Consider the following 11,982-nt stretch of genomic DNA (forward strand, 5'->3'; position numbering starts at 1 on the left):
TTAGTCTCTTTTTAGTAATGCAATTCTATTTAACCCAGTCAATATAGTATAATAGACAAAACCAAAATTTTCTTTTAGCCAAACCCATTTCAAACAAGGTTATTTTATTATATTGTTACCTTATAGACTCAAGAATATATCAATTCCAGACACGGAAGACGCTCTCATTTGAATTTACAACATATTTATTTTACTAACCAAACATGTTAGAAGTAGGCTTACGCACACATACATTTAAATAAAGTAAATAAAAACATTGAGATGTCTCTTAAGGTTCGTGGTGTTTTTTTCCTGTGATTTTGTGGCCTTACGAACCCCGGCTGGCCGGCCATCGGTCCCTTTCTCTCTGTTAGACTCAACTTTGTTGTCGTTTACGTTAATTCACTGCATTATCTAAATAATGCCGCAACGTGAGTAACGTTAGGGCTTGAGGAAGTGAAGTGACGCCGCCTGCGTCTGCGCAGTAAGACCTGATGCAGCCCCTGAAGTGAGACACACAGAAATACTGCAAAATAATAACAATAACGCGACGAAATAACATTATAACATTTTGTCTCGTCTCATTTTGGTCAACAAAAATGAAGATACATTTTAGTGTAGTTTTTATATTGTAAACCACATTTAGTCTCTTTTTTATTAGTCAACAATATTGCATTCTACATATAATTCTAGTCATCGTCACATGACCAGCATTTATGTTACGTCTCGTCTCGTTTTCGTCACGTGATAAAGGTTCGTTGACGATGGTATTTAGTCATAATTTTCATAGACGGAAGCAACACTACTGTCAACGTATGTATGTCCATACCTCCACGCACCTGCTTGCGCAGACATCACACGCCATCAGCGTGTTTCGTGCTACGAATTAGACAGACGTCAGTCACAGAGCACGGCAAACCGATTCAGCAGCCATAGTTCCTCTTGAACCAAAACAACGAGCTTATTCTGCGTTCATGCCATAACTACTATAATTTGGAAGAGTTCCCATGACGTTATACTCTGAGCGGTTCATGACTTGAATTTTTGCTGTTCAAAGGCAACACTATCAACGCCGAAATTATTCTGCAGCAGTCAGGTGGTACAGGTCAGTGCTCTTAAAGTTGTTTATGTTCATTATTATTGTAATGTTGTGTGCTATGAGATATGAGAGTTTAATGCCGTCTCTCGTGACGTCGTTGTTTGCTCCTTGCGTTCATGTGTTTTAGAGGAGGCGTGGCATTGGAGATGCTCTGAAGGGAGGGTGGGATCTTGCTTACTATTGCTAGCCTCTCCAAAAATTACCTACCCTACCTTTAAGCCCGGCCCAATAAAAAAAATTAAGAACCTACCACAGTAATTTTGATAAGATCAGTTGCATCTCCAAGCTCTGCTTTAAGCTGGTCGTAGGATTTCCCACCCTAAAATAGAATAAAAAAACATTCATCACCTGTACCATACACTTGTGAAACAAGTTGTCATGCCGAAAGAAAGTAAACTCATGTCAGCTACTTACACTCCACTTTTGTGGGTCCCAGGCATGGAACCAGCCTGTAAAGGTGGGCGGCTCAAACCCTTGCTTCACTACTAGGATAGGTGTATCCAGGTCACGCCCTGCAGGATGGGACTTCAGATATTCCTGTGCTGTAACCACTGCTTCCTGCTTCTCCTTGTCATTGGCACCTTTGCCGATCCACAGGTACACCTAAAAGAGCATAATTGTGCTGTGATTTCTAGTGGTCTGGAAATAGATATGGACAATTGCTAAGAGAGACAACCACCCTGACATTCACCTGATCCCAGATGTCCAACAACATCACGTCATCTTCATCCAGGTCATCTTGGTTAAAGTTTGTAATCTCTGTTGCTATAAAGCGACCCGTCTGGTTGGAGCACTCAAACAGCCGGGGCGTAACACTGCTGCTCTCCTCCTGAAGTCTGAGAAAAGAAGAAACTTATAGGCTGTGGCCCAAAATGTGCAAACTGTCTACATAGAATCGCATATATCCTTTGCAAAGAAAGCAATGCCACAATGCATGCCATAATGCTAAAATATCTCATCTGTGGATGGCATAGGACCATAAAATGTTCGTCCACTCATTGCACCCTGTCAGCATTATGTCTTTGCAAAGAAAGCAACGCCAAAATGCATTTCATAATGCTAAACCCTATTGAAATCAATTGTCCACTGTCTTTTGTTCTTCGTGTGAGGAGCGCTATAGAGTGTACCCACTAACTTTTCTGTGGCATTGGTTTGGAAGTATTTCACTTTTCATTTTTAAAAAGTATTTTAAGTGTATAATTTCCGACCAATTAAATCATTTGCAGTGCTTCATTGGACTGGGCATTCCTTTTAGTGTAATTTTCTTTACAGCATCATGGGTAATGTAGTTTTTTCCGCCAGGAATTTCACTGTTAAACATGATTCTTTAAAAAAATAAGTTAAAATGCTGCTAACTGTTGGCTTCAACAAAAGCATACACTCACCTAAAGGATTATTAGGAACACCATACTAATACTATGTTTGACCCCCTTTCGCCTTCAGAACTGCCTTAATTCTACGTGGCATTGATTCGACAAGGTGCTGAAAGCATTCTTTAGAAATGTTGGCCCATATTGATTGGATAGCATCTTGCAGTTGATGGAGATTTGTGGGATGCACATCCAGGGCACGAAGCTCCCGTTCCACCACATCCCAAAGATGCTCTATTGGGTTGAGATCTGGTGACTGTGGGGGCCATTTTAGTACAGTGAACTCATTGTCATGTTCAAGAAACCAATTTGAAATGATTCGAGCTTTGTGACATGGTGCATTATCCTGCTGGAAGTAGCCATCAGAGGATGGGTACATGGTGGTCATAAAGGGGTGGACATGGTCAGAAACAATGCTCAGGTTGGCCGTGGCATTTAAATGATGCCCAATTGGCACTAAGGGGCCTAAAGTGTGCCAAGAAAACATCCTCCACAACATTACACCACCACCACCAGCCTGCACAGTGGTAACAAGGCATGATGGATCCATGTTCTCATTCTGTTTACGCCAAATTCTGACTCTACCATCTGAATGTCTCAACAGAAATTGAGACTCATCAGACCAGGCAACATTTTTCCAGTCTTCAACTGTCCAATTTTGGCGAGCTTGTGCAAATTGTAGCCTCTTTTTCCTATTTGTATTGGAGATGAGTGGCACCCGGTGGGGTTTTCTGCTGTTGTAGCCCATCCGCCTCAAGGTTGTGCGTGTTGTGGCTTCACAAATGCTTTGCTTCATACCTCGGTTGTAACAAGTGGTTATTTCAGTCAAAGCTGCTCTTCTATCAGCTTGAATCAGTCGGCCCATTCTCCTCTGACCTCTAGCATCAACAAGGCATTTTCGCCCACAGGACTGCCGCATACTGGATGTTTTTCCCTTTTCACACCATTCTTTGTAAACCCTAGAAATGGTTGTGTGTGAAAATCCCAGTAACTGAGCAGATTGTGAAATACTCAGACCGGCCCGTCTGGCACCAACAACCATGCCACGCTCAAAATTGCTTAAATCACCTTTCTTTCCCATTCTGACATTCAGTTTGGAGTTCAGGAGATTGTCTTGACCAGGACCACACCCCTAAATGCAGTGAAGCAACTGCCATGTGATTGGTTGATTAGATAATTGCATTAATGAGAAATTGAACAGGTGTTCCTAATAATCCTTTAGGTGAGTGTATACCATTGTTTTGTTATGAGTAAGAAAATGTAAATGAGCATTAAGTTTAAAGTTGGAGAAGATAAACATGATTTACATTTAGTCAGCATTGTGGTATGTGTTCCTGTAGTATGCATTCCTATGTGTGTCTATTTAGGTCATGTTCACTTTAAGAGCGCATGGTTCTAAATGTCCTATTACGCGACCCGTAGTTTGGGGAAGTAAACACTCACGCACTTCATGCGCGTTTTCAGCGGTTTGTTCAAGGCTGTTAATCCATGCATTTCATCGTATCTGTCGACTCCTTGTGTCTGGCTTAGCATCTTCGGTATGTATAACTTGTTTTTGTGAGTGTCTAGAAGTATTCATTATGTTTATAATACTTTTAAATTTATAAAGTATAATTTGAGGATGTTTGTATATACTTCGGCTACGCGTATGTTAGCTCACGTGTGTCGTTTGTTAATGACCAGATCGTTGTTTTCATTTATTTCTTCTCATATAATAGTGCTAAAGTGAGTACTATCAAAATGCAACTGTAATAGTGTATATCAGCATTTATTCATGTGGAGTTGAGGTTGGATTAAATTGGCATGTCGCTAATTTGTCCTTGCTCTTTTGTATGTTGCAGTTTCACCTTTTCTCTGTAACGCCAATAAACCTGTGGAACTAAGAATTAATCTTCAGAGTCTTGGTGTGGGGAAAAAGTTTAGCTGGCCGTCAAGATATTAAGTAGACATATCAAGGATGGCACAGTGAAACGAAGGCTATCAAGCAAGCTAACGAGGTAACACAGATCGAGTTGGAAGCTAGCCGACATGTCGTCACACGCATCCAGTGGACGACCAACGGACCATTTTCTACAGCCAAATGCCACTGGAGCAGCGTGCGCCACAGAGCTACAAGCTACAGAGGAGAGTTCACATGGAAGTACAGCAGCACAGGAGAACCCACAGCGTGCATCGTTAAGGACACGCTCGCAAGCATGGTGTTCAGTGAGATCCATTTCATCGTCAGCCGGGTCTGCAGCAGTCAGAGCAAGAGCAAGAGCCGAAGCAGCAAAGGCACGCCTATGCTATGCTGAAGAGGAAGCTAATCTGAGGCTACAACAAGCTAAGTTGGAGGTGTCTATAGAAATGCTAAAACATAAAAAAGAGGCTGCAGCAGCCATTGCTGAAGCAGAGGCTTTTGAAGCTGCTGCTGATGTAAAGAGTGAGAAACATAGTTGTGACCTTAACATAGACTCTGTTCCTTTAGAAGCCTCACAACGCACAAAGCAGTATGTGCTTGATCAACTAAAAGAAAGGGATTCAGAATTTAAGTCATGTGGAAACCGGGACACACAAGCAAAGACAGCGCCGCTCCCTAATCACAACGTGTCTCCTCCACCACTAAAACCTGAAGCCAGTCCCTTCTATCCGCGAAACAACAATACTGCTCCACATCGTCTCATCCCACAGCAGCCTTACATCAGCACATTTGAGGACAGCCACGAGCCAGTCAACATGACGCCTGGAGACGTTCGTCTGCCTCACATCAAGTCCAGCGGTGAGCATGCTTCTCCTACACACCACTTCAGAACACAAAATCACAACACCCAGCCTCCTCCCGCACACCATGTCATACCGCCATACTCCAATGATGGCAGCTCATACATAAATGACTTTGTCAGATATCTAGCCCGCCGTGAGCTTGTGGCAACAGGCTTGCTTCAATTCAATGACAAACCCCAAAACTACAGAGCATGGAAGCGTTCCTTTTTGACTGCCATCAGAGGCTTAAACCTGGAACCGAGTGAGGAGATGGATCTTCTGCTAAAGTGGCTCGGGAAGGAGTCAGCAGAGCATATTGAGCAGATAAGAGCAATACACATCAATCGGCCAGAAGCAGGACTGGCCATGGCATGGGAAAGGCTCGAGCTAACATATGGCTCAGCTGAAGCAATAGAGAATGCTCTGTTCAAACGCATTGACAGCTTTCCAAAAATAATAAACCGAGATGGACCTAAGCTGACAAAGCTGGGTGATCTTCTAATGGAACTGCAGGCCGCTAAGGCTGAAGGAGACTTACCAGGCCTGGCTTTTCTTGACACGGCGAGAGGCGTCAACCCTATCGTACAGAAACTCCCGTCTCGTCTCCAGGACAAGTGGGTGATAGCTGGTGCAGCCTACAAACGTGAAAACCAGGTGAACTATCCTCCCTTTGGCTTCTTTGCCAATTTTGTCAGCCAGCAGGCATGCATTGCAAATGACCCAAGCTTCAGCCTCATCGGTAATACAGACATGTCCCCCAGAACAGAGAAGACCGTGTGGAAGCCGAGCAGACAGCGGGAAGTCTTTGTCCACAAGACAGAGGTGTCACCCAGAGCCACATCTGACACGGGCGAGCCTCCAACAAAATCTGACGACGGCGACAAACTGTGTCTGTTACATAAAAAGCCACACCCTCTCCGTAAGTGCCGGGCTTTCAGAGAGAAGCCCATTGATGAGCGTAAAACACTCCTCAAAGAAAACAATGTGTGCTTTAAATGTCTGTCTTCCTCATCTCACATAGCAAAGAATTGCAAGCTCAATGTCAAGTGTTTTGAATGTAAGAGCGACAGGCATAACACAGCACTTCACCCTGGACCCGCGCCCTGGCTGCAGGAGGCTGCCCCTGCTTCTGAGCACGGCGGGGAGGAGGATGAAGCTTCACCGCAGTCTCAGATCAACAACAAATGCACAAAAATCTGCGGAGGGGAACTCACAGACCGCTCCTGCTCGAAAATATGCCTCGTCAAAGTGTTCCCTGCTGGCCACAGAGGAAAAGCCGTGAAACTATATGCAATCATGGACGAGCAGAGCAACAGGTCACTGGTTCGCTCGCAGTTCTTTGATATGTTCAACGACCAAAGTCCAAGCGCTCCTTACACACTGAGAACATGTGCTGGAGTGAAGCAATCAGCAGGCAGAAGGGCCAGTGGCTATGAAGTGGAGTCTCTGGATGGAACTGTTCGTGTCTCGTTGCCAAGCCTCATAGAATGTAACGACATACCGAATAACAGAGAGGAGATTCCAACCCCCGAAGTAGCTCTTCATCATGCTCATCTAAGGTCAGTGGCACACCTCATCCCAGACATGGACCCGCAAGCGCCAATTATGCTTCTCTTAGGACGGGACATTATCAGGATGCATAAAGTCCGCAAACAGGTGAATGGCCCTCACAACCTGCCTTATGCTCAGAAGTTAGACCTGGGCTGGGTCATTGTTGGAAATGTGTGCCTAGGTAATGTTCACAGGCCACCGACAATAAGCACGTTCCACACAAATACCACAGAGCTGCAACGGCCCACTCTCTTTGACGCATGCCCCAACGTGTTCCATGTGAAGGAGAGGTTCAGTGACACTCAGGCCACCAGTGAGCCTCCAGCGTATCCTGAGGAACAAACTATCTGTGAAGCCGACCACCTTGGCTGCACAGTGTTCAGGCGGACCAGGGATGACAACCAGGTGGCTCCCTCCATTCAAGATACAACGTTCATGGAGATAATGGATGAAGGACTACAAAAGGACTCAAACAACAGTTGGGTGGCGCCATTACCCTTCAAGAGCCCACGGCCACGGCTCCCAGACAACAGGCCACAGGCACTGAGGCGTCTCCTGTCTCTCAAGCGTAACTTTGAGAAAAAGCCTGAGATGAGAGACCACTTTCTCGCCTTCATGGGCAACATGTTTCAGAATGGTCATGCAGAGTTAGCCCCCCCTCTCAGTCTGGATGAAGAAAGGTGGTACTTACCAACGTTTGGTGTGTATCATCCGAAGAAACCAAAGAAAATCCGTGTTGTATTCGATTCCAGTGCCCAATATGATGGTGTATCACTCAACAACGTGCTGTTAACGGGACCTGACCTGAATAACACACTGCTGGGAGTGCTGATTCGGTTCAGAAGAGAGGCAATCGCCGTCACAGCCGACATAGAACAGATGTTCTATTGCTTCCTGGTAAGAGAAAAAGACCGTAACTTCTTACGTTTTCTCTGGTTCCAGGACAATGACCTCTCCAAAGCCATCGTGGATTACCGCATGAACGTCCACGTCTTCGGCAACAGCCCTTCACCTGCAGTGGCTATTCACGGGCTACACAAGTCTGTTCAAGGCAATGAGTTCCACGTCGACCCAGATGTGCAGCACTTCGTGTTGCATGACTTCTATGTCGATGATGGGCTGAAGTCCCTGCCCACAGTTCAAGCTGCTATCAGCTTGTTAAAAAGGACACAGGATGTGCTCTCCAAGTCGAATCTGAGACTTCACAAGATTGCAGCGAACAACAAAGACGTCATGGATGCCTTTCCATCTAGTGATCACGCGAGTGACCTCAAAGACCTTGACCTCGACGCGGACACGCTGCCGTTGCAGCGCAGCCTCGGGCTTGACTGGAATCTCAAGACAGACTGTTTCCTTTTTAATGTCTCCAGTGAGACCAAGCCATACACCCGACGGGGTGTCTTGTCTACAATCAATAGCATCTACGACCCACTTGGATTCGTTGCGCCCGTCACAGTCCAAGGCAAGGCTATCCTGCGAGAGCTGACGGCGGAGAACGGTGACTGGGACGCGCCCTTACCTCCAGCCATGGAAGATGCCTGGACGTCATGGAGAGCCTCTCTGTCCGAGCTCGCTGAGCTTTCCATCCCAAGGCGCTACACAGAAGCCTCACCGTCAGCAGCGGTAAGAAGAGAACTGTGTGTGTTCTGTGATGCCTCAGTCAAAGCTATCGGTGCTGTGTGCTACCTGAAAGTAACAGACAGTAATGGCAACAACCAAATTGGATTTGTAATGGGCAAAGCCAAGCTGGCCCCCCGCCCTGAACACACAGTGCCAAGACTTGAACTCTGTGCAGCAGTCCTTGCTGTTGAGTTGGCAGACCTGGTCTCAGCAGAACTAGATCTACAGCTCGATGCCGTAACCTACTACTCAGACAGTAAAGTAGTCCTGGGCTATATTTGCAATGAGACCAGGCGCTTTTATGTCTATGTCAGCAACCGGGTGTTACGCATCCGTAGATCCTGCCGACCAGACCAGTGGCGCTATGTGCCAACAGACCTGAACCCTGCAGATCACGCAACACGTTCTGTTCCTGCTGGCCAACTGAAACACACCAACTGGCTGAGGGGGCCCGAATTTCTCTCAAAGCCGGAGCCCACCATTTCTGAGAGCACCTATGACCTTGTTGACCCGAGTACAGATGCAGACATCCGCCCTCTGGTGGCTGCCTTGAGCACTTCAGCCTCAAACAAGCAACTGGATTCACAACGCTTTGCTAAGTTCTCTACCTGGAAGTCGTTAACCCGTGCAGTCACTCGCCTCGTTCACATAGCCTGTCATTTCAAGACAGCTCACAGAGAGAACCGAGCGTGCAAGGGCTGGCATTACTGCAAAGCTGTAATCACAGTTGAGGAATCGGCGAAAGCGTCAGCTGTAATCATCCAAGCAGTTCAACAGGAAGTCTACAGCCAAGAAATAAAGTGCATTCAAAAACAGGAAAGGATGCCAAAAACAAGCCCTCTCAGAAATTTGGACCCGTTCATTGACACACACGGCCTTCTCAGAGTTGGAGGCCGTCTTCATCATTCAAGTCTCGATCAGAGTGAAAAGACTCCCCTGGTTATTCCTGGCCAACATCACATCGCCACTTTGCTCATCAGACACCACCACGAGCAGATCCATCATCAAGGCCGTCACTTTACAGAGGGGGCGGTCCGTTCAGCTGGCCTTTGGATAGTTGGAGGGAAGAAAAGAGTAAGCAGCATCATCCACCAATGCATAACATGCAGAAGGCTCAGAGCTCCACTCAGCCTCCAGAAGATGGCTAACCTGCCAGCCGATCGTCTTTCAACAGATCCTCCGTTCTCCAGCGTGGGTCTTGATGTGTTCGGCCCGTGGAATGTCTCCTCACGCAAGACAAGAGGTGGCTTCGCTCAAAGTAAAAGGTGGGCAGTGATCTTTACGTGCATGAGCATAAGAGCTGTGCACATTGAAGTCATAGAATCCCTCGACACCTCTAGCTTCATCAATGCGCTACGGCGCTTCCTTTCAGTGCGTGGGCCGGTCAAATACATTCGTTCCGACCGCGGCACAAACTTCATTGGCGCCTGTAAGGAACTGAAGATAGCCTCAAACATTGACAACACTGCTGTAAAGACTTACCTCTCAGACAAGGGCTGCACCTGGTCCTTCAATCCCCCACATGCATCTCATTGGGGTGGTTCATGGGAGAGAATGATAGGGCTGGCGAGGAGGATTCTGGACGCAATGTTCCTTCAGCTGAAAGACAAGCTCACCCACGAAGTGCTGGTGACTTTCATGGCAGAAGTCGCAGCGATTATCAACGCCAGGCCACTTGTTCCCGTGACTATGGACCCTGATGACTCGTTCATACTCACGCCAGCTGCTCTTCTCACACAGAAGACGAACATTTTGCCTGCTCCTGCTGGTGAGTTTGGAGTTGCAGACCTCTACAAGTCCCAGTGGCGACAGGTTCAGCACCTGTCCAACACCTTCTGGGACCGCTGGAGGAAACAATTCCTCCCAACACTTCAGGTCCGCAAGAAATGGCAGTCCACTCAGCCAAACATTCAGTCTGGAAGCGTTGTTCTCCTTAAGGACAGCCAAGCACCTAGGAATGAATGGCCTCTTGGACGGATTACACAGGCCTTCCCTAGTAAAGATGGGAAAGTGCGCCAGGTTGAGGTAAAGATCATTAAACCAGGCGGGACTAGCCTCTTTCTCAGGCCAGTCAATGAAATAGTTCTCCTTCTACCTCCAGAGGCACAGTAATGGACTGTTTAGCAAATGGACTGTGCATGGACTGTGGGGTGACGTGTGTCCACGTCAGGCGGGGAGTGTTTTGTTATGAGTAAGAAAATGTAAATGAGCATTAAGTTTAAAGTTGGAGAAGATAAACATGATTTACATTTAGTCAGCATTGTGGTATGTGTTCCTGTAGTATGCATTCCTATGTGTGTCTATTTAGGTCATGTTCACTTTAAGAGCGCATGGTTCTAAATGTCCTATTACGCGACCCGTAGTTTGGGGAAGTAAACACTCACGCACTTCATGCGCGTTTTCAGCGGTTTGTTCAAGGCTGTTAATCCATGCATTTCATCGTATCTGTCGACTCCTTGTGTCTGGCTTAGCATCTTCGGTATGTATAACTTGTTTTTGTGAGTGTCTAGAAGTATTCATTATGTTTATAATACTTTTAAATTTATAAAGTATAATTTGAGGATGTTTGTATATACTTCGGCTACGCGTATGTTAGCTCACGTGTGTCGTTTGTTAATGACCAGATCGTTGTTTTCATTTATTTCTTCTCATATAATAGTGCTAAAGTGAGTACTATCAAAATGCAACTGTAATAGTGTATATCAGCATTTATTCATGTGGAGTTGAGGTTGGATTAAATTGGCATGTCGCTAATTTGTCCTTGCTCTTTTGTATGTTGCAGTTTCACCTTTTCTCTGTAACGCCAATAAACCTGTGGAACTAAGAATTAATCTTCAGAGTCTTGGTGTGGGGAAAAAGTTTAGCTGGCCGTCAAGATATTAAGTAGACATATCAAGGATGGCACAACCATCGATTAACAATCTTGGAGCTCACAACAGATCTGTCTCTAAGTTGTCATTAAGCATTTATTTCCCTATGAAGAAAAAACATTTTTACTTTCAAAACCCGACTGTTGTACTCTATTTGTTTGATGCATTCTCTACATTATATACAGAATTTTCAGATTGGCCGTTCATGAGGTTCCAGCTTTAGAATGTAGTAGGCTTTGGAACAGAGCCATAACAATGCATTTACAGTGTACAATGTGCAAATGTTACTGTACCTTTTGCTACTGGCATACTGGGACTTTCCACCAAGGTTTACCCAGAAGTCAGCTGGTTCCTGACCCTCTGCAAGAACATGTTTCTCCCTTTTAGAGATGATGTCAGCCAGCGTTTTGGACATCTCTCTCTCATCTCCACTGCAGCCCTGCATGGGAAAAAAAGTCAAGTATTTAGGACAGACAGGTAAGACATACTGGAGATCCCCATACTCTTTTCAGAAACATCTTTTGAAATATGTCAGATGTTTTCAGCATGAAACTCTACCAACCTTGCCATACCACAGGTAGCAGCACTTATCTGTGCTGAGCACAAACACATCATTGGAGTTCAGAGAAGATGAGCGTGGAGGGACCTCAATGGCACGTGTGTTGTACTCATTCGTTCCATGGATATGAAACAATTTTACTGAAGGCTGTGAATGGGAGGAGCCTTCTCTGGAACTTCCTTCCTGGTATTC

At 45.8% G+C, this 11,982-nt stretch overlaps 1 protein-coding gene across 2 annotated transcripts in view; it reads right to left on the reverse strand.

Moving 5' to 3' along the window:
• vil1 (villin 1) overlaps nt 1-11,982 on the reverse strand; it is a 33,168-nt gene that overhangs the window by 1,809 nt on the left and 19,377 nt on the right. For both annotated transcript variants that reach the window (XM_079821326.1, XM_079821327.1), the window contains exons 14-18: nt 11,794-11,973; nt 11,525-11,670; nt 1,770-1,914; nt 1,493-1,681; nt 1,329-1,397 (exon numbers count right to left, since the gene is read on the reverse strand). In XM_079821326.1, coding sequence (XP_079677452.1) covers nt 1,329-1,397; nt 1,493-1,681; nt 1,770-1,914; nt 11,525-11,670; nt 11,794-11,973 — 729 coding nt within the window. The remainder of the gene's footprint in view (nt 1-1,328; nt 1,398-1,492; nt 1,682-1,769; nt 1,915-11,524; nt 11,671-11,793; nt 11,974-11,982) is intronic.

The sequence above is a fragment of the Gobio gobio genome (genome assembly GCF_949357685.1).
Source record: "Gobio gobio genome assembly, chromosome: 7".
NCBI classification, from domain to species: Eukaryota; Metazoa; Chordata; class Actinopteri; order Cypriniformes; family Gobionidae; genus Gobio; species Gobio gobio.